General features: G+C 33.9%; 2 protein-coding genes across 2 annotated transcripts; one reads left to right on the top strand and one right to left on the bottom strand.

Moving 5' to 3' along the window:
* Positions 1-46: 46 nt before the first annotated feature.
* On the bottom strand, positions 47-4,775 carry LOC114747664 (proline-rich receptor-like protein kinase PERK8; the record flags this gene model as incomplete). The annotated part of the gene is made up of 7 exons (XM_028936014.1): positions 4,554-4,775; positions 3,712-3,826; positions 2,295-2,912; positions 2,040-2,188; positions 1,716-1,934; positions 1,467-1,562; positions 47-55 (listed from the first exon to the last, which is right to left on the bottom strand). Coding segments are annotated over exons 1-7 (1,428 nt in total), but the record flags the coding sequence as incomplete, so codon positions are not given.
* Positions 4,776-22,037: 17,262 nt separating this feature from the next.
* Positions 22,038-24,094, top strand: LOC114747667 (elongation factor 1-beta 2-like). Its single transcript, XM_028936017.1, has 6 exons — positions 22,038-22,177; positions 22,270-22,383; positions 22,487-22,559; positions 23,154-23,286; positions 23,476-23,589; positions 23,691-24,094. The coding sequence occupies exons 1-6, from the start codon at positions 22,092-22,094 to the stop codon at positions 23,852-23,854; spliced, it is 684 nt and encodes a 227-aa protein (XP_028791850.1). The 5' UTR covers positions 22,038-22,091; the 3' UTR covers positions 23,855-24,094.
* The last annotated feature ends 76 nt before the right edge of the window (positions 24,095-24,170 follow it).

Genomic DNA, 24,170 nt, shown 5'->3' with positions numbered 1-24,170 from the left:
AAGGGAGTTCGGAATTTGGCTTTTCTAAAATGGGGTCCTCAATTACCGGCATAACCTGCAATATATCAAGCAAATAACATTAGTCAATTTTTCGTTTTAGTGATAAAAGACGAATGTGTATGAGAAATAATAGAAGGAACTTCTGGTTAGAGGATAAGAAATCTTCCATCTAGAAATTAGAAAATAAAAGGGGGGAAAAAAGCACAAGACAGAACAAAGTCCTTATCGAATTTTGGGTTACAGGAGAGTTTTATAGTCTCTTTGCATACAAGACATTATCACAATGTTCTAATAATGTAGATTATAGGATATCATGTGAAGACTTCAGCAGGACACGGAGTAGTTTCAGCTTTGGTGCGTCTTTGAGTTCATAGTTTAAATACCTCAGAATTATCTGTTTGTGATACTTTGATAGGTGAGCTAGATTCATCTTTCAAAGGGCGTTCGAAATGTAGCTCTTCTACAATGGGGTCCTCAATTACAGGGATAGTCAGCAATATATCAAGAGAATAACATGAGTCAATTTTCTTTTTGCAGATAAAAGAAGAAAGTTTATGAGAAATAATAGAAAGAACTTTTGGTACAGCTCAGGACAGAACAAAGTCCTTTTCAGACTTTGTGGTATAGGAGAGTTTTTATAGTCTCTTTGCGTACAAGATATCATCACAATGTACTAGTTATGTCGATTATTGGATATCTTGTGAAGCCACAAGCAGGACATGAAGTAGTTTCACTTTTGGTGTGTGCTTGAGTTCACTGATTAAATACCTCTGAATTAGCTGCATGTGGTGATACTCTGAGATCTGTGAGCCAGATTCATCTTTCAAAGGGCGTTTGAAGTGTGGCTTTCTATCAAGGGGTCCTCAGTTAAAGGAGGTTTGTTCTCAACTATGCATGGCAATGCAGAGATAACCTGTAATATATATTATGCCGATAACACCAGTCACTACTAGTTTCCTTTTTTTTCCCCCTTTTGGATAAAAGAAGAGACTTCATGAGAAAGAAGAGAAGGAACTCTAGTTAGAGAATAAGAAATCCTCTACGTAGGAAATACAAGAAAAAAGTTCTAAATAGAACAAAGTCACAAAGTCCCTATCAAGCTTCATGGTGAAAAAGTGCTTCAGTCTCTTTGCCTATAAGAAATTACCACAATGCACTACTCATATAGATTATCGGACATTAAGTGAAATCTTGAGCAGGACATAAAGTAGTTTCAGTTTTAATGTGTGGCTGAGATCATTGTTTATCTTGAAATTAATATGGAGTCTCATTTTTGTTGAATCCAGTATCTAATTTTGGACATTATATTTTCAAAGGATTTATCTATAGTTTTCTGATAATTTATGACCATAAAATGATTATTTTCCCGATATTTCTACTTGGACTGCTCCATTAGAAATAATAAACCTTACCATATTCATTGTTAACCTTTCTTTTGGATTCTTTCTTAGACAATTCTCAATTACTTGGACCAATGAAAAAAGCTCTTGATCATCGTAGGAGCTGCCGATTTTTGGATCCACCAATTGTGGGTAAGTCCTTCCTCTGAGAAGTGGCTTTGCCTGAAGAAAAAAATGGATGAGAGTGAAGAATCAAAACATTTTTCTAGATGGGCTGGGACAAAGTATTATTAAGAAAAAGGGCGAAGCAAAGATAATACTTTTATATAATACTAATTAGGCTTGTAACTTTTAGAAAAAAATCATGGCTCTTACCCAGTCAATAAGACTTTTCTTCCCTGAAACTTTATCCATAACCCTGTGCCCGGTGATCAGCTCTAAAAGAACCACACCAAGAGAGTACACATCTGCCTTAGTTGAGAATTTTCCACTCTCCAAAAGTTCTGGAGCCTCGTATCCAGTATTCTCAACCATTTTCTTCTTGCTCCAATTCTTCAATTCATTTTTGGATTTTCCAAATCCAAAATCTCCTACCTATAGATTTATGTATCATCCAAAATACAAGTTAAAAGCTGAGATGATGAAATGCCTATTCAGATTAAAACTTAGATTTTGCAGCTATCAAGTTCAAGTAAGTACCAGCGCTTCAAAATCATGAGTTAGAAGAATGTTACTTGGTTTTATACTTCCATGAATTGTATTCTTCTCATGCAAATACTTTAGACCTCTGGATAAACCTATTGCTATTTTCACCCTCTCTCTCCATGTCAGTGATCTGCAACTTTGTCCTGCACATTGCACAAGTTTCCTTCCATTAACTTTACATCTTCACTAAAGGTCCAAGTATAAAGTCTTCAAGCTCCATTGCAGACAAAAAGTTGTAAATGTATTTACCTGATAAATGCTGGTCAAGCGAACCATTGCATGCATAGTCGTATACAATCAGCAATCTAGTTTTATCTATGCATGAACCCAACAACATGACCACATTTTCATGTCTAGCGTTAAAGAGGAACTGAACTTCTGACTTAAATATCTTCTCTTCCTGAGAGCTTGTCATTTGAAGTTGCTTGATAACTATTTTCAGATTGCACTTCAGCTGGCCTCTGAACGAAGGTCCATATACACCTTCAGTTAGAGAGTTCTTAATTGAAAACCCATCAGTAGCCATATGGAGTTCATCATAAGAGAAATCCTTTTGCCACCCAAAATGAGGACGTTTACTTTTGCAGACAGAGCATACAGAAGATTTGGAATCCTTTAACGTGACTTTGACTTTGCAATTATCCAATGAATCTCCGCAAAAGCTACACTGAGTTTGTTCTTCATCGTTATTTTCTCTTGCAATTTGGTTACTCAAAGTTGTGAGTCTTGTGCCCCTCTTTTCTATTTGGAGGCTTCCTTCTGTACAGTTCTGGTCCTGGCTTATCTGATCATCTTTCATGTGATACATCATGTGAATATTGCTGATCTGTTCTTCATCCGGATTCTGCTTATACGCATTTCTGAGACCTATTAAGTCATTATTTCTAATTATTAGTCTTAAACTCCTCTCCATCACATACGGGATGCTTTCAATATTTTTTCCTTCCCGACTTAGCTTATCAACCTTTGTTTGACTATCATTATAATCAAGACATTCCTTCCTCCTTTAGAAAAAAGAAGTTCTAAAAGGAAACAAAGAAAGCAGAACTTCCGACATATCTAGTTGTCAATTTCATTAGATCTGTTTCTACCAGTTTTTTCTTAGGGGATTCAGGTAGAAATACAAGATACAGAAATAAAATATTCTGCAATCTAAATTTTAATTGAATGGGTTATAATATGATGAAAACTATCCTTTCTTACATATGGATAAAACTGACATGTTGAAAAGATCCTCTCCACCTAGAAAGCCTAGTATTATTATTTCATAAGCTGCATGACTGTTACAGTGCTCTTTTCTGTTGATTTTACTACTTATAATTATTCCAAGTCCTCTTATATGTTCAGCCCAAATCACTTTGTGCTATTATGAGTAGAGAAACTAATACCATCGTTGCTTGATATGACTGAATGAATAAACTGTTATTTTGGACATTTCCCTTACCAGTTGAAGAAAAAACCACAGGTCCACCATACGTTACAAACTCCTGGTTTTTGTCCTCTACCATGGTCCTTAGGATTCCTGAACTTTCTGATTCATTTCAGCAGAAGTTGTGTATTCGCCTTTATTTTTAGTTTATCTAATTCAGTCCAGCACTAGTTGTTTATTTACTTTTACTTTTGTAAATTTGTCTTTTTACCTGTGCCGTTTTCTTTTTGTCATTACCTTGTGAGCAGGTCATATCAGGAACAGACAGCTGTATAGATGATTTTTCTGCAGAAGAGTCTTCAACTGCACATAAATCATCAGTATCTTCAATGCCTTGTAATGCGGAGACAACCTGAAATGGTCCAAGTAAACATACAATCAATGTCAAATGTTATGTTGATGACAATGTATAGATATAAAATTGTACATCCGATGGTTTGAGGGAATGAGAAGGGTAAGAGGTTGTGCTGGGAAAGAGTCCTAAACCGAGTTCAATTTTTCTGACAAACAGTTTTGTTTATATGAAATCAGGAATTTCTCAATTTCTTTTCTGTCTAACTTGAATAGAAGAAAATAAAAGTAAATTTACAACATCATTGAAATTAGGACTGTGATCATTTAGATGTATTCTTTGATCTTTGGACTGCATGGACTGCATCCTTTCATATCTTTTACTTGTAAAGTATCTTTTCATTTCTTGATCCAAACGTTACTTCTGCAAGTTCAGCGTTGAAGGACGTAGCTTGGGCTGTTTGAAGGTTATTGGGGTCTTTTGACATTTTGGGGTTATAAAGACGAATATGATTGCTTTGATTTGCAGTCTGATTTCTGTACTGTGATATACCTGGCCCGAGGCATAACTTCAGAACTTTGATTTAGAGAATTCTTTCTTCTTACCATATGTGGTAAAGGCCGGATTCCTTAGCTTCTTTATGAATTTCAGTTCATGGGTATTTAAAGCTATCTGATATTATGTTGTGTCGATACACAACCATAGTCCCACTGTATGGATTACCATGTCCTGCTCTTTCTTTATTTTGCCCTTCCTGTTAGTCATGTTCTAAATCATTGAGACTTACCACATTCATGCTTGATCTTTCCTTGGGATTCTTTCTGAGACATTGTTCTGTTACTTGGACCAACCATTTAAGTTGGTCTTCTTTGTAGGAGCTGCTGATTTTAGTATCCACCAGTTGGGCGTACTTCTTCCCTCCAAGAAGAGGCTTTGCCTGGAAAAAGGGGATCACAGAAATATGTAACAAATTCGGTGACAAAATAAAGCATCGAAGTTCTTGAACCATAAAGTATGTCGAGTAAATCAGTCCATCTGCGTATGTTGTGAAATACTACCTCTAGTCCTTAATATTAATATAAAGGTTAATTTGACATTTAATTTACTAAATATAAGACCCCGAATCCACTTTGTCTCTTATATTTATTTATTTTTTTTCTCCAAGTAGTCTTTGTAATAATTATATATGTCAAAGGTTTCATCAAATGATAGTTCTAACTAATACATATGATTAGCAAGGATATTTTAGAAAAGACAATACATTTGTAACAGATAACTAACTTAACTAATTTTTTTAATCTATCAAACCTAGTCAACTAGTTCTCGACTGAAAATAGCATATATGTATATATTGACGCCTAGTTTCTTTCACAGGATGATATCAACGGTCTTGTTGGGGAGTAAAATAACACAGAAATATAACTGTGGAGGGGCTGTTCGACAGCATTTACTACAAAATGACAGAATGAGTACAAGACCAACTATAATTTTAACATAACAATTCAACACGACATGTTACTTTTACTCATCACATTTGTTAGTTCTTATACAGAAATCTTGACAAATCATGGAGGACGGTACAACTAAGATGATCAATGAATAAATCCCTCCTGCAACAATACGGACATTATGAAAACATAGAAAAAAGCATGTATGTAAGTGCTAGCAAAGAATTTAAAATTTTATATATTCCTGATAAATTTGTTTGGAGAAAAGAAAGGCAATAAGGAGAAGCTCTTTGTACAGATATTCTCAGACACGTAGAAAAATAAAAATCACTTATTACCACTTTTGTGATTCAAATAACAGCATGTGTCCCTTACCCATTGAACCAGACTCTTCCCTCCAGGTACTTTATCAGTAGCTCTCCTGCCAGTGATCAGTTCTAAAAGAACCACGCCAAAGGAGTATATATCTATCTTAGGTGATAGTTTCCCTCTCTCCAAATACTCTGGTGCTGTGTATTCAGAACTTACATTTTTGTTTTTGTGGGATTTCAGTTCCTGTTTTCCTTTTCCTAGGCCAAAATCTCCAAGCTTGTATGCACCATTCAAAGTAAAAAGTCAGTTCGTTAAGGAATACTTGCTTCCCAAGTCAGACAGATGAAAAATTAAGTTTACAGTCACAAAGGTTCAAGTACCAGAGGTTCAAATTCATGGGTCAGAAGAATGTTGCTTGGTTTTATACTTCCATGGATTATATTAATATCATGAAGGTATTTTAGACCTCTAGAGGTACCAAGTGCTACTTTTACTCTTTCTCTCCAAGTCAATGATCCGCAAGTTCCCCCTGTATAATGCAGAAATTCTCTATGCATCAATTTCAAGTCTTAGCCAAGTTCCCTACAAAAAGTGTTTAACATTCATTTATGAGGAGGTTCTGAATCTATAATTGAACATGATCCGTACTTGATAGGTACTGGTCAAGTGAACCATTGCATGCAAACTCATACACAAGCATCTGTTGATTTTTGTCTGTGCATGAACCCAATAGCATGACCACATTTCTATGTATAGCTTTAGTGAGCGACTGCACCTCTGACTTAAGCATATCTTCTTCCCCAGAATCAGTTATTTGATGCATCTTCACAGCTATTTTCAGCTTACAATCTAGAATGCCCCTGAAAATTGGTCCATTTCCACCTTCAGATAGAGAGTTCTGAAATGAAAATCTACCTGTAGCAGCTTCAAGCTCGTTGTAAGTGAAGTCTCTTTGATATCCTATATTTGAGCGTCTACTTTTGCAAATTGAGCATACGAATGATTTTGAACTATCCAAAATTACTGCTCCCTGATGCTGATTCAGCACATCTCCTTTTCTATCAGCTGTAATTTGACCAATAGTTGTCTCATCTCTAGTAAAACTGCTCTGTCCTTGATCCAGATGTAGTGTATCGACTTTTTTCAAAGCCTCCATATGGTTTGTTCTTTTCTCCTTTTCTAGAATCTTCTCGTCCCCATGGCTTGGATGATCAACTTTGCTATGATATAACATGTCATTATCCTCAATTGTTATCTCTGAATTCATCTCTTCTCCATAGTGGCAGCTCTTGATCTGGTTTTCCTCAGTCAGTTGAACAGGTTTTGTTTGACCTATCATATAGTTCTCATTTGGTAAAAACATTTTTCTACAATTTATTAAAAGATATCCAGAACGAACATACGATATCCAATAATTTTCAATAAGTTGAAAAAGGTATTTTGCCACTCTTGCCTGAAACTTATATGCTTAACACGTCCTTTTACCTGAAGATTGATTCTGAGACATTTTCAAATTAAGCTGCCAGGATCTTACATTGATTGGGATTTTGCTTATTTGTAATTTCTTATTTGGTTGTATTATATGTTTGATTATGACATCTAAAATATAAATGATTCCGTGATTAACATATGAGAATGTACCATTTCTAAAAGAAAATTATCAAACTCATAAGCTGCTTTGTCTTGAATATTCTCTGTCCATTCCTCTACAAGTTGTTTGCTCCTATATTTGCTGATTCACCTTTTCCCTCAAGGTATCTAACCCTACAAATTTGTATTAATTCGACTGCAATTTGAGCACCTCTTGCTTTCCTTATTTATCTTTTTGCTTAAGCTATACTGTCCTAGTTTTATTCTTCTTTACCTTGTGAGCAAGTAACGTCTGATATGACGCATGTTGAATTTGAAATTTCTGGAGGGAAGTCTACAGTGACACAGTCGTCATCGCTATCCGCCATTCCTTGTAATGCAGAGACAACCTGAAATTATGTGTCAATGGTATGTTGACAATTTATAACCATAAAATTGCAAAATTAGGACAATATTAACTTCTTCTGGGAATGAACCAATCAGTGAAATTTTAGACCGTCTTTAATTGGATAAGTTTGTAAGGAGCACCAAAACTGAGTACTATATCTTGTTCATTAATTCGCCTAATTTTTTATCTTTAATTTGATGAAGCGCCGATATCATTTTTCATTCGGAGAGAATCCATGTTTATGAACCTCAGGTCTGGCTATATTATGACTGTATCATTTCTCTAAAATGTACACATATATTAAAACTAGTTCAAAATGTTCGTAGTTAACAAAAGTACTTCTTGGGCTCTTTGTCAATATTTTAGGCTTTTGAGTGAGATTTGAGATTATACCTATACATCGCTAGCCTTGTAATCTTTTTATTTGCTCACCCTTCAGAGTTCAGACCTCATAATTCAATGTTTCAGTTTTAAGTAATTTGAGTATTCAATAACAAGCCATAGAGATCTTTCACGTCTAATGACTCATCGCCAACAGTTAATTTGAGTACATGCAACATGTTTCTTCCTCCTTTAATTTTCACCTAGTGATTGACATAAATTTAATCATGGATACGCACCATATTCATGCTCGATCTTTCCTGTGGATTCTTTTTGAGACATTTTTCTGTTGCTTGGGCTAACCAGTGAAGTTGTTCTTCTTCATAGGAGCTTCCAATGGTGGAATCCACCAATTGCGGATACTTCTTTCTTCCAAGAAGAGGCTTTGCCTGAAACATAAGATAAAAAGAAAATGATAAAGTTTGCATGTTTTAAAATAAAACACAAAGTCTATAGAGATTAATCTCATATTTTCAGGGATAAATCTTTTCCATCAATGAAATGGTTATCTTAGTCTCTTTGTTGACCTTTACTAATGGCTATTTTACAAGGATTCTTTGCCTCCATTATTTTTAGCTCCATTTTTTGTATAAATTAAATGTCTAATACCCGGTACTACTAACTAATCCAGATTTAAGCTTTATTAGGTCTAAATAAAGGGTAACTCTATCTTAATCTCTTTGAATTCTTCCCTACTAAAACTTCATGCATCCAATAAGGAATATAGGACAAACTTTAAAGCAGCGAGTACTGGGGTTCTACAGCATAAACATAAAAGGAATGACTTGGAAGAAGCACCAGAGTTAAAGCTTAAATCTAAAATGGTCCATAACAATTGTGAGCTACTTTCTAAGGTCATGGATTTTAGTGCGCAGCAATCACAGAAGTATGTGATCAAAGAAGGTTGCTGTCCCAACTGTTATGAGGTCTTTGTGCATGAAAGCAGATCCAAGAGTTTACATGGGATTAAATAGCATCACAAGAAAAGAAGCCTGATGATGAGCTTTTCAAAAATTAAAAATAAATAAATAAATAAACTGGTGTTGAGCCCGAACATGTACTTTTGATATTCTCAGCAATCAGAGGACAAAGTTGATCACCCTAAAAAATTCAAAATGACCAGAAGTTGCTCGTCTCTTACCCATTCAGCAAGGCTTTTCTCTCCTGGCATTTTGTCCGTAGCTCTCTGACCAGTGATAAGCTCTAAAAGAACCACTCCAAAGGAGTATACATCAGCCTTGGCTGTAAATTTCCACCTCTCCAAACACTCTGGTGCTGTGTATCCTAAACTTTTGTCCTTGTGGGACTTTTTCATTTCACGTTTTGCTCTCCCGAAGCTGTAATCTCCAAGCTAAATATATATTTACCATTCAATATAGAAGTTAGATTGATGAGAAAATAAAGATTCAATAGTAACTAAGACAAAAATAATACGTCTTGGCTTCCAAGTCCAAGCTATTAAGGTTTAAGTATGTACCATCGGTTCAAACTCATGGTTTAGAAGAATGTTACTTGGCTTTATACTTCCATGAATTATGTTATTATCATGTAAGTACTTTAGACCCTTGGAGACACCTACAGCTATTTTCACCCTGTCTCTCCAGCTTAATGGCCTGCAACTTTTCTCTGCATGATTGAGAAAGTTCCTTTACTATAACACATTGAAATATCCATCAAAATTCAAAGGATAAGGTTATAAAGATATTAAAATTCTAGACGCATTATTGGATCATAAGTCTTACTTGATAGATATTTGTCAAGTGAACCATTGCATGCGTACTCATATACAGTTAGAAGTTGACTTTCTTCTACAGATGAACCCAACAGCATGGCCACATTCTTATGTCTAGCTTTCAGGATCAATTTCACTTGAGACATCATTTGTTTCTCTACATGGGCATCTGTGAGTTGATGTTGCTTCACCACTATTTTCAGCTGACAATCAAGCTGACCTATGAAAGTGGATCTATAGTCTCCTTCAGAGAGTGAGTTTTTAATTGAAAATCCATCTGTGGCAACTTGAAGTTCTATATAGGTGAAGTCCTTGTTCCATTCGCTATTTGGCCGTCTACTTTTGCAGAATGAGCAGATAGAGGATTTTGTATTCCCAAAAATGCTCTTCTCTTGCTTTCCATCTCCTTTATCTTCTTGATAATGGCTCAGTGACTCAGCTTTTGTTCCATCTGTATGTAGATCGCTGCTTGTTGCATGCGTGAAGTCCTTCCTTTCATCATAGATGCTCTTCCATTTCTCTTCTACAACTGTTCTGCGTTCATCAGGTCCTGTCTGCCTTGTTTGGTTACTGATATCAGTATGTGCAAAGTCATCTCCCTTATCTGAGTTTCTTTGTATCCCTTCTTCCTTGCTGGGATGATCCTCTTCTAATTGGCCTATCATTAGATGGTTGCAAACTGTTCTTATTATGATGCACAATAACCCCTTTGTAAATAAAAAGCAAAGAAACTGAGACAGAGCAAGGCTACCCTGTCAAATATGAAAGTATTTGGCAAATGTAAGTCCCAACAAAAGATCACCGGAAGATGACTGAATTGGATAAATAGCTTTACTTTGCCTTTTTTTTTTTTTTTAAAACAGGCTAAATAGCTTTACTTGTTTAGGAGCATATTGGATAAAATAGATTTAATTGTAATTGTAAATTTTCTAGAAAAATTAAAAATCTAAAGTTGATATCTTAATTGACAGAGTTGTAATCCGGTGCTAGGAGTATTTCAGAGCTTACTAATAGTGGGGCCTTCCACACTGTTATCCTCATCATCATCATGACATACTGGTACAGGACTGATGAATATCTCCGTAGGCAGAACTGGGGGCCCTCTCAAATGCTCGATCCTATTGTTACGCTTCAATCTTGATATGCCACAGGAAAGCTCCTGCAGGAAATACTTTCCATCTTTCTTCATTTGCCTGCAACACAAGTGACTTTCATATTGACATATTTGGATGATTCATACTGAAAGAGGTAGATTCGACAAGAGTAACATTAACTATATAATCGTTTTATAATCCAACAAATCATAATTTGACTTGGATATTATGAGAAGTAAATTTCTAGTGACAAACATTCAGGAGTTATAACATGCCCGAAGTCAATATAAAATCAGAATAACTTTCAAGCTTGATATAACTTAGTCCTGTGAGAAGTTCAAATAAATATGTTTGTCTTTCTTCTTGTGCTCAAAAGATATAAGAACTATGGTATATCCAGTCCATGCTCCTCAGCTCAAACCTAAAATGTTAACATTTTGGCTTGAACTAGCCGGATTCAATATCTAGGAGCAATTTTTAGAGCGTATCAATACCCTGCTGCGTCATTTATAATTTTATCTCTCATGATCTTTGAGTAAAAAGAGGTTCTTAACTAGGATATAATTAACATGGCCTATGAGAGTATCAGTTCCTTTTCCTTTCTACTTTTTAGACGTATAAGGAGACACTAAAGCAAACCTAAAAGCTTTAAAATTTCTTTCAAAAGTATTGTTTTGTTTAATGATATGACTGAGAATGTTGTTTCAGTGAGATCCAGATTGTCAGCTTAATTTTGCCTGACCTGTCCAGTATCACCCAAGTTGCATTTAATTCTTTTGCTTTGTTTAAAGCAACCTCCTTAGCTGAAGTTGCCATGACCAACTCTATCCTGAAGTCAACCTGAAATGTTATGCCTTATGTTATAAGCTGTAATACTAGTAAAGCACGAGAACTCATAGCATTACACAAATAACTGATAGTCCCCAGCTGTGAATAAAATAGATGCATGGTAACATCCTAATAGGATAATAATACAAGCTACTGAATGATTTTTGTCCGCTATCGTTATCAGTTAGTAAGTTAACTGAAGATAATATCGGCTTCTATCTATAGTTGTTTTATGATGTACAATTATGAGTCTGTACCAATCAATTCGTGAAAATGAAACAGGTGACAAAATGGCACGGTCCTCTGCTTCTAATCTATTGAAGAAATTTCTTTCTGTTCTGATCTGCATAATTTTGAAGGAACCATATTTTTTGGCCTGTCAGCTGTTTCTCTAGGTGTAATTTATATTGCCAATGAATACGTAAAAGTTTAGATTCTTATGTGACCGTGCACGAGTAATTTTTAATAAAATATTACAAAAACATTTTTTCATGTTAAAGTCCCATTAAGCTTGAAGCCCATACCCATATCTTATGCTAAAATTTAATGAAAGTTGAGAATGATTGAATTTTTCAATTTGATTGCTAGCCCAAAACGGCTTTTAGACCATATTGATAGCTTTGAGCCCAGAAATCCTTGCATGCTTAGGAAGACTTGTTAGACTTCTAATTGGATGAGTACTTTTTGGGCTTTTAGACGTCCATATTAAATGCCTCCTAGCATGCTATCACCATACCATGGATTACTTCATTACTTCATCTCAAATTTAAGTAGTCACATGAAGATTCCAGAATAAGTATAATCTCTAACACATGTTTTCTCAAGCAAAAGCTTTAAGAAAATCCATTCATTCCTCAGCTATTTCTTGTAGATTCTTTTCTTCAGATTTTATCATTGGAAATAAGTCATTGTCAAGAAATTTCTTAAGGAGCTTTTCTCCTTTTTTTTGGGGGTGGGGGGGGTGGGGGGATGGTTTTCCAATCTCATTCGATCCTATTCAATTAAACTTGATTAACTTGCAAGCTCTGCTTCATTATTCCTTATGACCATAGGGCAAAAGAAAAGATTAGATCAACTTCTGTGAATGTTACCTTATGTGATTCATACAGTTTAGATATCTCAAGAAGCTCCTCATTGTTTTGGTACTCTTGCATCCTCGTTGCAGCTTGCATCTCTATTGCTTTCTTGTTTGCTCCAACCAGTGATTTACTGTCCAATGTGCTTAGGTACCCCACTGCAAAGGAATTTTGATGGAAAAGGAAGCAGGAAAAGTAGTTTATTCACGTATCCTTCATGTAGTGTTTGGAGCATGGAAATTTAATTTCTCTAATGCTGTGACGTACACCAATTTAAAATCATTCTTGTACAAGATATATAATAAAAAGGTTACACTTATATTAATGATGTCAATTTTCTCATACATCTATAAGTAGACTTTCAAATGCTAAAAATTCCGATGCCCACACACTAAATGCCATACCTCAAAATATAAATAAAGAGCAAATCGACTAGTTTGCTTTTGAAAGATAACTTGCACATTAATTTTGGTATTCAACTGTTATTTGCATCACTTGAACATATAAATAGGCATTCTCACGTAAATTTAATTTTTTTATGCTCTCCAAATCAACATTTTCTTCATGCATGTACTCGTTTCAATGCACCACGGCAGGGTAGAAACACTGAATCTATCCCAAAGAGGGACAAAAAGTGAATTGATGCAAAAACGGTGATTTGACAAATAATTAAGAGCTGCCATAAACTTTCCTAGCATCCATGGAAGAGCACATACTGGGAGTATAAAACTGATAGAGAACTGCAACAAGGGTCAGCTCATCTCCTGGCTTGAGTGATAATCCATTCAAAGACCAACGAAAGACTCTTGAATTGACATCTCCAGAAGCATCCAGGATCACCACCACCCTCTTTCCTTCCATACTTTCACAGTTTCAATTTTTGTATTGCAATGCAACAGAAAAATTGGTTCGAGGAAGAATACAATGGAGAAAGAATAGGATGCTAGGAGCTACAAACATGGGATATATAGCCTATTCCTCCAGCTGATGGGACATTTCATCGAACACGAGCTTCAAAAGAGCCTTTCTGTCATCAGGTTCCCAGAAATTACAAGGCCATTCTATATGTATAGTGCAACCCTTGAATCTTCCGCATTTTAGGAAACCAAAGAAAACATCCAGTGCCTTTCTTGTTGTGTCTTTATAAAACTCATTATTTTTTGCATCGGCAAGAGACATACTTGTTATTTGTTTTCATGTCTTAGCTGAAATTCTTATGGTCTGATAACATCCAAGCCTGAGTTACAGCACTTTATCATTACCCCTTTGAAACTATCTCCAAAAAGGACAAAGGTACTTGACGAATTTCGGAGAAAATCAGGGAAATGTTCTTCGGTGAGAAACGACATTACGAGGCCTTGGGGCAGCCACCTTAGGCCTTGTGAACTTGCCTTCGGTTGTCCAGCTCCATGCGATTACGCGACTGCGTCGTGCTCTTCAGCCAAAAAAAGACGAGAATACACGACAAAGATCCCATGCAAGCCTTTATATGTTGAAATGATTATGATCCTTGGAATTCTCTTCTCGTTTTTCCCACCATTTTCCTGTAAATTTGTACAACAATAGACAATGAGCCTTGACCAGCCAAAGGAATTCTTGATAGAGACGGGGTGTGACAGTAGTCTGCCGAATAGCTAAAAAGTCAACCTCTTGCAACATGACAAATCAAGAATGTGTGCTTAGAACGAAATTGCCTTCAATTAAAAAAAATCCATATGCCTAAAATATTAGTGCTCCCAGTTTGCAAATGAACTTAACTAAAATATCTATGTTCATATTCTATTAGACTAACCGGTTGATCCTCAAACTTGTTTCGATGGAATCGAGATTTTTTCCTGTGGCACACTCACATTATTCTCTATGGGAACAAGATTTTTGAATTAATAAAAGCTTTTTGATATTGATGACAATGTATCAACGCTCTCTAATTTTAGGATTACATTTCGCTTCTCCTTGCTTCAGATAACAAGTCATGTTAGTATAGAATGGTATATAAATGAGCAATAGTGGGTACAATTTACTTGGTTTCTTTATATTTATTTTTCTATTTTTTCTTCTAACATTATAACCGCTAGACACTTTTTTTTTTTGTTTTAAGATAAGCTGTCATATGCGTGCGTGTGTACAGCTTAAAATTAGTAGAATTTTCTCTAAATTTTATATAATAATAAGTTGTTAGTTTATTTATTATAGAAGAAAGTACTCTCACTTTGAGCAATATTGTAACTTTAAAAAAAATTGTGATATAACTTATGCAGCCATAACTTCATATGATGGAATTAATATTTGACATTTTGTGGATTTGGACCAATCTTTTTGCTGGTTGAAAAACTTGCGTGGCGAAGACAATCATATGGAATTACCCAAGGTAATTATCATTTTAATTAATCTGATCTGGTTCAAAAGGAATCTTGCACTACATCAAAGGAAAAGCTTCATGCCTGAGGAGATTAGCGAGGAGATTTTCCATGCTCTTAATTTCTCCAATTCAACTCTTGTAAATTCCTCAAGACAGTCTTTCTCCTTGGCCAACCTTGAAGTGGAACTACCCAACAAGTGTTCTCAACGAAGCATAATTCTCTTTAAATGCAAGACTGGGTAGATCAAGATCTGCATTGCATGCATCTGTCTTTATGGTTTACCCTTTCAGGCTTTTTCATGGCAGTAAGGTCCTGTTTGGTATGAAGCATTAAAAACAAGGGATAAGAACTGATATTGCAATTGAGAAAAATCATTAAAATAGTATTTAATATAAAAAATTACTTGTTATATGTGATTAGACAAATCCATAGATATGGGATGGGGGAATACCACCTCTTCACATAGTATTTCTCAATCTCACATATATGGGTTTGGCTAATCCCATATAATAAACAATCTCTCATACTAAATAATTTTTTAATAAATTTTCTTAATTTTAACCTCAATCCCTACTCCTAATTTTTAATGCTTCGTATGGTAAGGGATCTAAAAGTATTTAACAGGCCGAGATTTCTTACTTGGATGTCTTCGAGCTTCATTATATTGGATTCATCAATCTGGATTATTATCCCCCGAGATTAAAGCTCTGCACCTCTCAACAGTTGGAAAGAAAGGACTCTCTCCCAAGCGCTTCACGGAGCACCAAACCAGTGCGATTCAACAAGATATCATTAGTTTATTAACTCCTTTTTATCCGGTTACTTACGGCTTGATCACTCATAAATATTTTGCTGCTTTACGTTCTTATTTGTCTTCTAATGTTTTACATTTTCAACTGTGAACCTTTTATTATTAATGTCATTTTGCCTTAATCTCCAAAAAAAAATATATATATATGACATTTTGAATAAAAGCACAAGTATAAAGATTTTTTAGTTTAATTATATTTGTATCTTTCAAACATCTCTTAACCTAGTATTTTGTGACGTTCGTTTTTTTTTTTTTTTGGGATGTTTTATATATGGTGTTCTAATCACAGGCATTTGAATTATGCCTTCCCCTTATTTTTCTATATGCATTAAATATACAATGTTTTTCTAATATTACCTATCGGTGACAACGTCTAGGTCAAAAATTTCCCCAACAATTGGGGTAAATTAATGAAACTGGTTAAATTAGTTGTTAAAAATAGGTGTTGGTTTTCAAAAATACTCTCTTAAATAATTTGATTGTCTCTCTTAATATAAGCTTTTTTATTATTATTAGTTTTGGTTTTTGAGGCCTAATTTAAAATTGCTTCCGAAGACAAGAAAAATAGCTGGCAATGCAACTTTGTCTCTATAAAGCCGATTTGATTGTGTTTTCTCTTGTCTTGGGAACCAGCCTATCTTGACATAATTCTATGTCATTTCTTTATGATGATCCAACATAGTTTATGCTAAGCTCAGGTATGTTTGATGCAAAGGGAAGAGGGTCAAAGAAGATAATTTAATAAACTGAAATTTTGTCGATGTTATAGTTTGTATGTCCAAATTAAATTTTGAAATTTTTTTGTAACAAATTTTGAATGCTGACAACTTGACACGGTGATGTAAACTACTTCCTCGAGTCCTTAATATAAAAAACTAGCTAGGAATTGGATTTGCTCTAAATATAATATCTCAATTCAATTTGTCTATTATCTTTTTTTAAAATATCCCTATTAATTGCAAGAAGTCATCACTATGAGATAATTTTAATAATCCAATGCACATGATTAAATAGGATAATTTTTTGATAATCATGTGATAAATCCTATTACCATACTAAGAAGTAACCAAACATTTTCCTCTTGGTAATGCAATCCACATTATCATTGTAGGCATGTAATGAGGTTGAATCAAACGGTCCCTAAAAACCTCACATAAGGTTAATATATGAACTATCTCCAATACTTAATATAAATGCCCCATTATCAATTTGTGAATATTAATAAAATTAGTTAAACTAGTTATTTGTAATAAATTGATATTATCCTTATTAAAATACTCTTATTAATTATGTATATTAGAATGAAAATCTTTTAACATGTACACTCATCATAGGGATTACTTTAAAAAAAATGAATAAACACATAAAAAAAAAAAGTGGAGTGGAGTCTAAGGTCTTATATTTAGAATCAAATAAAATCTCTAAGTAACTCTTATATTTAGGACTAGAAATAGTACTAAATTAACATCTTACAAGCATTCTCAATACTGAAATATAAGAAAATGAATGTACTGAATTTATAAATTTAAGTTGTGATAAGATTTTAATTTAATACTCCATCCAGTTCATAATATAAGATGCTGTTTATTAATTTATACATACCAATAACAATAGTTAAAAGCATTAAATTTGTGACAAAATTTAAATGATTCTTAATATTATCCTCATTGACCACACTAAATTTAAACCTTATATAAATTTATACTCTCTCTCAATAACCTTATTAAATATGAAAATATATAAAAATATTTAATTCTCATTAAAACTATCATAAAGTCTTATAAAATGGACCAAAACTTTTTTAGAGGACTTATTATAATGTGAACTACAGCGAGTATTAACTTTCTTACAACATCCTTAGCCCTCACATTTTTTCTTAAAAAATTAGAAACGCATAAATTTGCATTAAAAATATTGACACATAAATCATTGTCCCAATAAGGTTAATTTGAAAGTGAAATCCCAATAAGGTTAATTTGAAAGTGAAATTTAATATAGTAAAATGTGAATCTACTGAAAGTTATAAAAAAAAACCAAAAAAATATTCACCTAACAGCCTTTTAAATTTTAATGTAAATTTCTTATTAATGAAGTTTAGTTTCTTGTTTTAGATGGAATATATTATAGTACTACAGTTGGAAAAAAAGACAAATCTTAAAAGGGTAGAATTCTATAGAATTCGTACGGCATGTCAATTGCCAAATTGCTAGCTCACTTGCGGCGGGCAACCACTTACGAGATGCAGGTGAAGGAAACTCGGCTTTAAGCTCTGCCGAAGCCGCCTTAGGCCAACCCGCCACATTCTTACATTTTCTAATTTTTTTTTATGCTTGGTTAATTATATATTGAAATCCATGTTTACCTGTTTTTCTCCTTCTGTGTTGGTTTTTTTTTTTGCCAGCTTCTTTCTTGATTAATTATAGTTTGGTATTGTCTTATTTAGCAAATTATCTAAAAGATTAACATAATTTTTTATTCCTTAAATTTGTATGAATTTAGGTTTTAGTCTCTCAATTTTCAAACTATATATTTTGATCCCTCAAGGAGTAAAATAGTCTAGGTGTTTATTAAAGAAACTTAAGAGATCAAAATCTATGGTTTTAAATTTAAAAAATCAAAACCAAAATGAGGACAAATCTGAGAGATCAAAAATTATATTAACCTTTACATGAAATATTACAAACCTTCAAAACAAAAATGACATGAAGCGAAGGGTTTTTTTCATTATGAACCAATGGAAGAGTGACACATAATAAGTAATAGCTAACAACCCTGCCACGAGTATAGGTTAAAAAAATTTGTTTCCAAGCAAGCATTCATCCCATCGACCCAAAATCCTAATCTTGTCATTTTCTTTTGTGGGGTTGAGCCCATATTATCAGTTTTAATTTAGGGGATATAACAATGCTGCCTCCATGTAGAATTTCAATTAGGTACAAATTTATCCTGTAATTACTTACTCACAAGTATTGAGTATCCAAAATATTTTTTGGGTGCAAATTTACTCTAGAAATTTAAATTTGGGAAAAAAATTTAAAGTCGTAGCAAAAAAAAAAAAGATAAATTTGCACCTTAACCCATTTCAATTCAATATAGCTTCTTCAATATATATATATATATATATATATTTCTATAATCCATTTAAGAGCTTGAATTATGAAAATTCTAAATTCTAATATTACCTTTGAATTGTAAATTGTATGAAAACCTAAACGGCTTTATTATGATTTTTTTAATAAAAAGTTTATGTAAGTTAGGTTATGGACCAGGGCAACCTCTATGTTCAAAAAGAAAATTTAGAGGTATTTATAACTCGATCATTAACAACATTTTCATATCAACAATATGATTTAAATTTATCACTTTGTAAGCTAAATCTATAAACTTTTGTTAGCACCTTATTATTAGGAAAAAGTAATTTCCCAATCCCTATAGTTTGCATGAGTTTTGAAACAGGTCCCTAAATTTTTTTTCTTTTTTATGGGGTCCTTTGAGTTTACTCTGCTAGTTCTTTCGATCCCTCATCTCAAAAACCGTTAAATAAGCACTGACGGTGTTAAAATTTCCATTAGATCAATTTGAGGTGGCAAATAGCTGGCAATATTTTACAATGTGGACCATGACTAAAAATCCAGGTGGAAGTAGTTAGTGTCTGGGAAAAAATAAAGTCCTGCATCGAAGAAGCCACACACTAGAGCATCATTGTCTTCTCTATCAAGGAGCTTCAGCAGATTACAAAATACTAGAAATTAAGTCCCAAATGCCCATAGATTCAGAATATATGATGCACCCACAAAAATCATTCCCAGACGGCGATTATATTATGTCATCGGCAATAAAAACGAAAACAAAGAACCTGTTCATTGTTCAAGCCTTCAAGGTTCCACCGCCGTTAACCCCTCTCTAGAACATAAATCCTTTTTAAAACTTTTGGCCATATTTCAAGATAGCTAGGATACGATAGGGACAGAACTTCGAGGCTGGGTTGAAGAGCTCCAAATTTGACGGAATGAGATGCGGATGTTGCTGAACCCAATGTGTGATGGTTTTAGATTCATATACATACAGAGATTCCAATTTCAGATTTTGGCTTCCTATTTTCATAAACTTTGGTTTCATGGAATCTAGAAAGGAATCAATTTCAGGTTCAATAGGGTGTTATGCTTTCGAGATCGAGCACTTCGTTCTTGCCCTTGTTTCCTCCGTCTTCATTCTGATTCACCCTCATCTATTTGATATTTTGCTTGTATTTGATAGTGTCTGTATTTGACACAAGCATTTTTTTTCCACGTCACCCTGAGGAGGTGCCACCTCAGATTGATCTCGTGAAATCTTTAACATTGTCATTGCTTATTTAACAGTTTTGAAGAAAGAGGACTAACAAAACTAATAAAGCAAATTTAAAGGACCTCATAAAAAAAAATCCAAGGACCTAATTCAAAACTTGTGCAAATTATAAGGACTTGGAAACTAATTTTCCCTTATTATTAAGTTCATGATTATGTTCATGAATATACCTTGGGCCTGCTAAATTGGAACCAGTGAAAAATGGGCCTTTGATCTGCTACACAAAAATCAAGACCTTTTTAAATTTAGGAGCGCAGATACTAATGTTACGGGATTATGAGTGAAATTAAACCTGCAATCTCTTGTTTTAAGAAATTTTAATGACATGAAATTATAAAGTCATTGACCTTCTTATCTTGAATAAGGAGTGTACTAATAGGTTGAACTTGATTAGCAATGCTCTTTTGTTTTGAAAGGGACAAAACTAGATTATCAAAAAGTCAATTAAGCAAATTCAGCTAAAAATAAATAGAAAAGGAAGGTGTTCGTTGTCACTCAAAAGCACCTAAAAAAAATACTTTTACGTAAATTGAAATAAAACTATTCTCACATATTTATTTTAAATTCCATATAACTATTTTTAAAAAGCTAATCCGAGTGCTCCTGAAAAGGGAATCATTATAAAACTCTTAAGAAATGAATGTATTTACTAAAACAATCTCATAAAAATTAAATAACATGTAATAACGAGTTACAATACATCAAATGATGTAGGGGTTCATGTTGCTCAGTTATCATTAGGGCGTGACGGTTATTACATTCATTTCTTGAAATCTTAAAATAATTATCCCAAAAATAAAATCAAATAAAAAATAAGATGAAAAACTGAACGATAAAATATGTTTTGTTATGTATCCTTTACATATGAGAAGGCTACTTCAAAGGGACTGCAATGGTCAGCACGATAAGGGCTAATTAGCTCAGATGAGCTTCTTGTTGTGTATCAAAACAATAAAATAAAAATAAAAAGTAAATAATATTCATATAATTATTTTATAAAAAAGAAGAAGCGGAGTAATGTTTACATTAAGTTTTTTATATTTATTATATCAAGTTTTCCAATCTCAGATGATGTGTCATATTTTTTAAATATTAGTATTTAATTATGAATTTATAAGAAATAAAAAAAGACACATGACATAATGTCATGTATACTTAAAAAACTTGATATAATAGATATAACAAACTTTTTCAAGTTAAGAATATAAAATCTCTGTCACTTTCAAACACCAAATAAAAATAATTAAATCGATTTACTTCAATATTGATAATTTTTTAACATGATGATGGTGCAATTTTTAGCAAGGATGCGATTTTTTAAGTTATTGTAATTTTTCATAATAAAACTGAGATCAATAGGGAAAAAATAAACGGTTTTGAATATCAAAATATATAATTTTGTGAACTATGACCACACACGTATATGCATAAGTTTGTTTCATTTTTTAGAATCAATACTTTTTCGGTCTTTAATATAAAATCTATTTAAATAATTTGATTAGATTAAAAAAGTTAGGTAAGTTAGTTAATTATAAGAAATATAATATGTTTTTTTCTAAAACATTATAATTATCTTCCTTAATATCTTTTCTTCTTTTTCTATTTGATTATGGTTGAAAGAGTATCTATAAAGGTAATTTAGAAAAAAAATTGATAAATATATTAAATAAGCATTATATTTAGGATCAAAATCACCTTAATAATTAGATCCTATATTAAGAACATAAGAAGTATTTGTTTTGATGAAAAAATATCAATTCTTTTTTCCTTTTTTCCCGAGAAAACGAAATGATGAGAGGTTGCGAGTAGAGCATGAAAGAATATGCTCATTAAGCTGACTCTCAGCATATCTAGGGTTTGCACCTTCTCATATAAATGCTAAACCCTAGCTCCGTACCCTTGCTTCCCTCTTGCGTGCTGATTTGAGAGCTTCTGAGTCTCACTAATCTGCTCTCAAAATGGCCGTCACCTTCTCAGATCTCCACACGGAATCAGGACTCAAGTCCCTCAATGAATTCCTCTCTGGCAAGACCTACATATCTGGGTAACTTTCTCCGATTTGATTTTCGTTTTTGAACTAATTCGCTCGAGATTTCTTCAATTCTCAATCTCTTGTGGTTCTGATTGAATTTGCAGGGATCAGTTGACCAAGGATGACATTAAAGTCTATGCCTTTGTAAAGAACCCGAGCGACGCTTTTCCGAATGCCAGCAAGTGGTACGATGCCGTCTCGTCACGTCTTGTTGAAAGGTTTGTTCCTTTATCTCTCTTCAATGTTCAGATGGGCTAGGTTCCTTTCGTTTGTTCTCAATCTTATTCAATTTGGAAGTTGATAACGAGTTTGTATGCTTAGCTTCCCTGGAAAAGCTCAAGGGGTGAGTTTCAGTGGCCAGGCTGCGTCAGCTGAAGCTGCACCTGCCAACCCGGTATGCCTCTCACTTGATTTTGTGTTTTGTTATTTCTTTATTGTTTCTCTGAATTTCTTTTTACGATTGTGACTGTTACTTTTTAGCGGTTTTTAGGTCGGATTTTCTTTCTTTAATTTACTGAGTTAACATACTGATAGTTATGTCAGTGTGTATAAATGCATTGGATTTAGGCTGTTTCTTGTTTGGCCTGAGATGTAGGTTTTCTTCAGTTCCTAGCACTCTTTAAGTACCCTAAAATGCATCTGAAAAAGTTCAGAGATGAAAAATGACACCCCTGTCTTCAGATTAAAGAAGGAGAAGGCTACAATGTAAAGAGAATCTCTTTCTATTATTATACCAAACATGCCATGATAAGCTAAGCAGAGGGTCAAACATAGCTTTGATTGACACTAGAAAGGCTGTTGTTTTGATGAGCAAATTAGAAAGATCCAACTTGTAATCTTGATGAGATAAATTGTAATATCTCATGTTAACACATAGGCTGGTACCTGAATCTTGAAATTTTGTGATATGCTTGACAAAGTCAAATGTCCTGGATAAGGTAATTGTTGTACTGTACTTGTACTTTTGTGAAATGCTTCTCCTAATTAGATTCCTGTGTATTTGCAGGCTGGTGCTGATGACGATGATGACCTTGACCTCTTTGGTGATGAGACAGAGGAAGAAAAGGCCGCAGCAGAGGCAAGGGAGGCTACTAAAAAGGAATCCTCCAAGAAGAAAGAGAGTAAGACTTCTTTCAACTTTAATTTGTGGTACATGAAGCATCTAATTCATTAACCTACCTACTGGTCCTGCCATCCAGGAGGTTCATTTTGTTTAGTGCTGGGGTTTTACTTGTAGGTTTATATTAACCAGACTTTTCTTTCAACTATCCTTGCTGAGAGTAATACCGTCATCTATCTGCGTTTTGTAGGTGGGAAGTCCTCTGTTCTGCTTGATGTGAAGCCTTGGGATGATGAGACAGACATGAAGAAGCTTGAAGAGGCTGTTCGTTCGATTCAGATGCCTGGGCTTCTGTGGGGAGCATGTATGTTGAATTTTTTTAACCACCGTTGCCTTGCTCATTTTCTGACTCATTTAAAACGAAGTATACGATGTGAACAAATGCTTTGTTTCAAACCTTTGCAGCCAAACTAGCTCCTGTTGGTTACGGTATTAAGAAGATGCAGATAATGATGACCATTGTTGACGACCTTGTCTCTGTGGATTCCCTTATTGAGGAACAGCTTACAGTGGAGCCATGCAGTGAGTATATTCAGAGTTGTGACATTGTTGCGTTCAACAAAATCTAAGGTTTCTTTGCTGGACATAAGTGTGGCCATTTTCAAGCGGCTGATTTATCTGTTCTTGGTTAATAACCCTCGTTTATCGTTGTGTTTGTTTCTGTTTTAATGTTCGTTTTGTTACTAGAAATTATGAAGAGAAGGAATATATCTTGAGTATTCTTAATTGTGTTATGGTGCTTCCTCAAATAGTGTCCTTGTAAACCGCTTACATAGATGAATGGGATTGACGTTTATGGGCAGAGTGCATCCCTTTGATTTTGGTTGGAAAAATTGGCAGATAAGGATTCATAATTTATACGTATGATAGATAAGGATTCTAATC

This window comes from Neltuma alba, unplaced genomic scaffold (assembly GCF_004799145.2).
Source record: "Neltuma alba isolate B1F8T4 unplaced genomic scaffold, ASM479914v2 tig00005400_pilon, whole genome shotgun sequence".
Lineage (NCBI taxonomy): Eukaryota > Viridiplantae > Streptophyta > Magnoliopsida > Fabales > Fabaceae > Neltuma > Neltuma alba.
Note: the sequence above shows the minus strand (reverse complement) of the source record. Positions and strands in the feature narration are given on the sequence as shown.

Coding starts and splice junctions, on each gene's coding strand:
- LOC114747667 (XM_028936017.1), top strand. CDS start 22,092: ATGGCCGTCACCTTCTCAGATCTCCACACGGAATCAGGACTCAAGTCC. Junction 22,384..22,486: donor TCGTCACGTCTTGTTGAAAG/GTTTGTTCCTTT, acceptor TTGTATGCTTAG/CTTCCCTGGAAAAGCTCAAG. Junction 23,287..23,475: donor ATCCTCCAAGAAGAAAGAGA/GTAAGACTTCTT, acceptor TGCGTTTTGTAG/GTGGGAAGTCCTCTGTTCTG.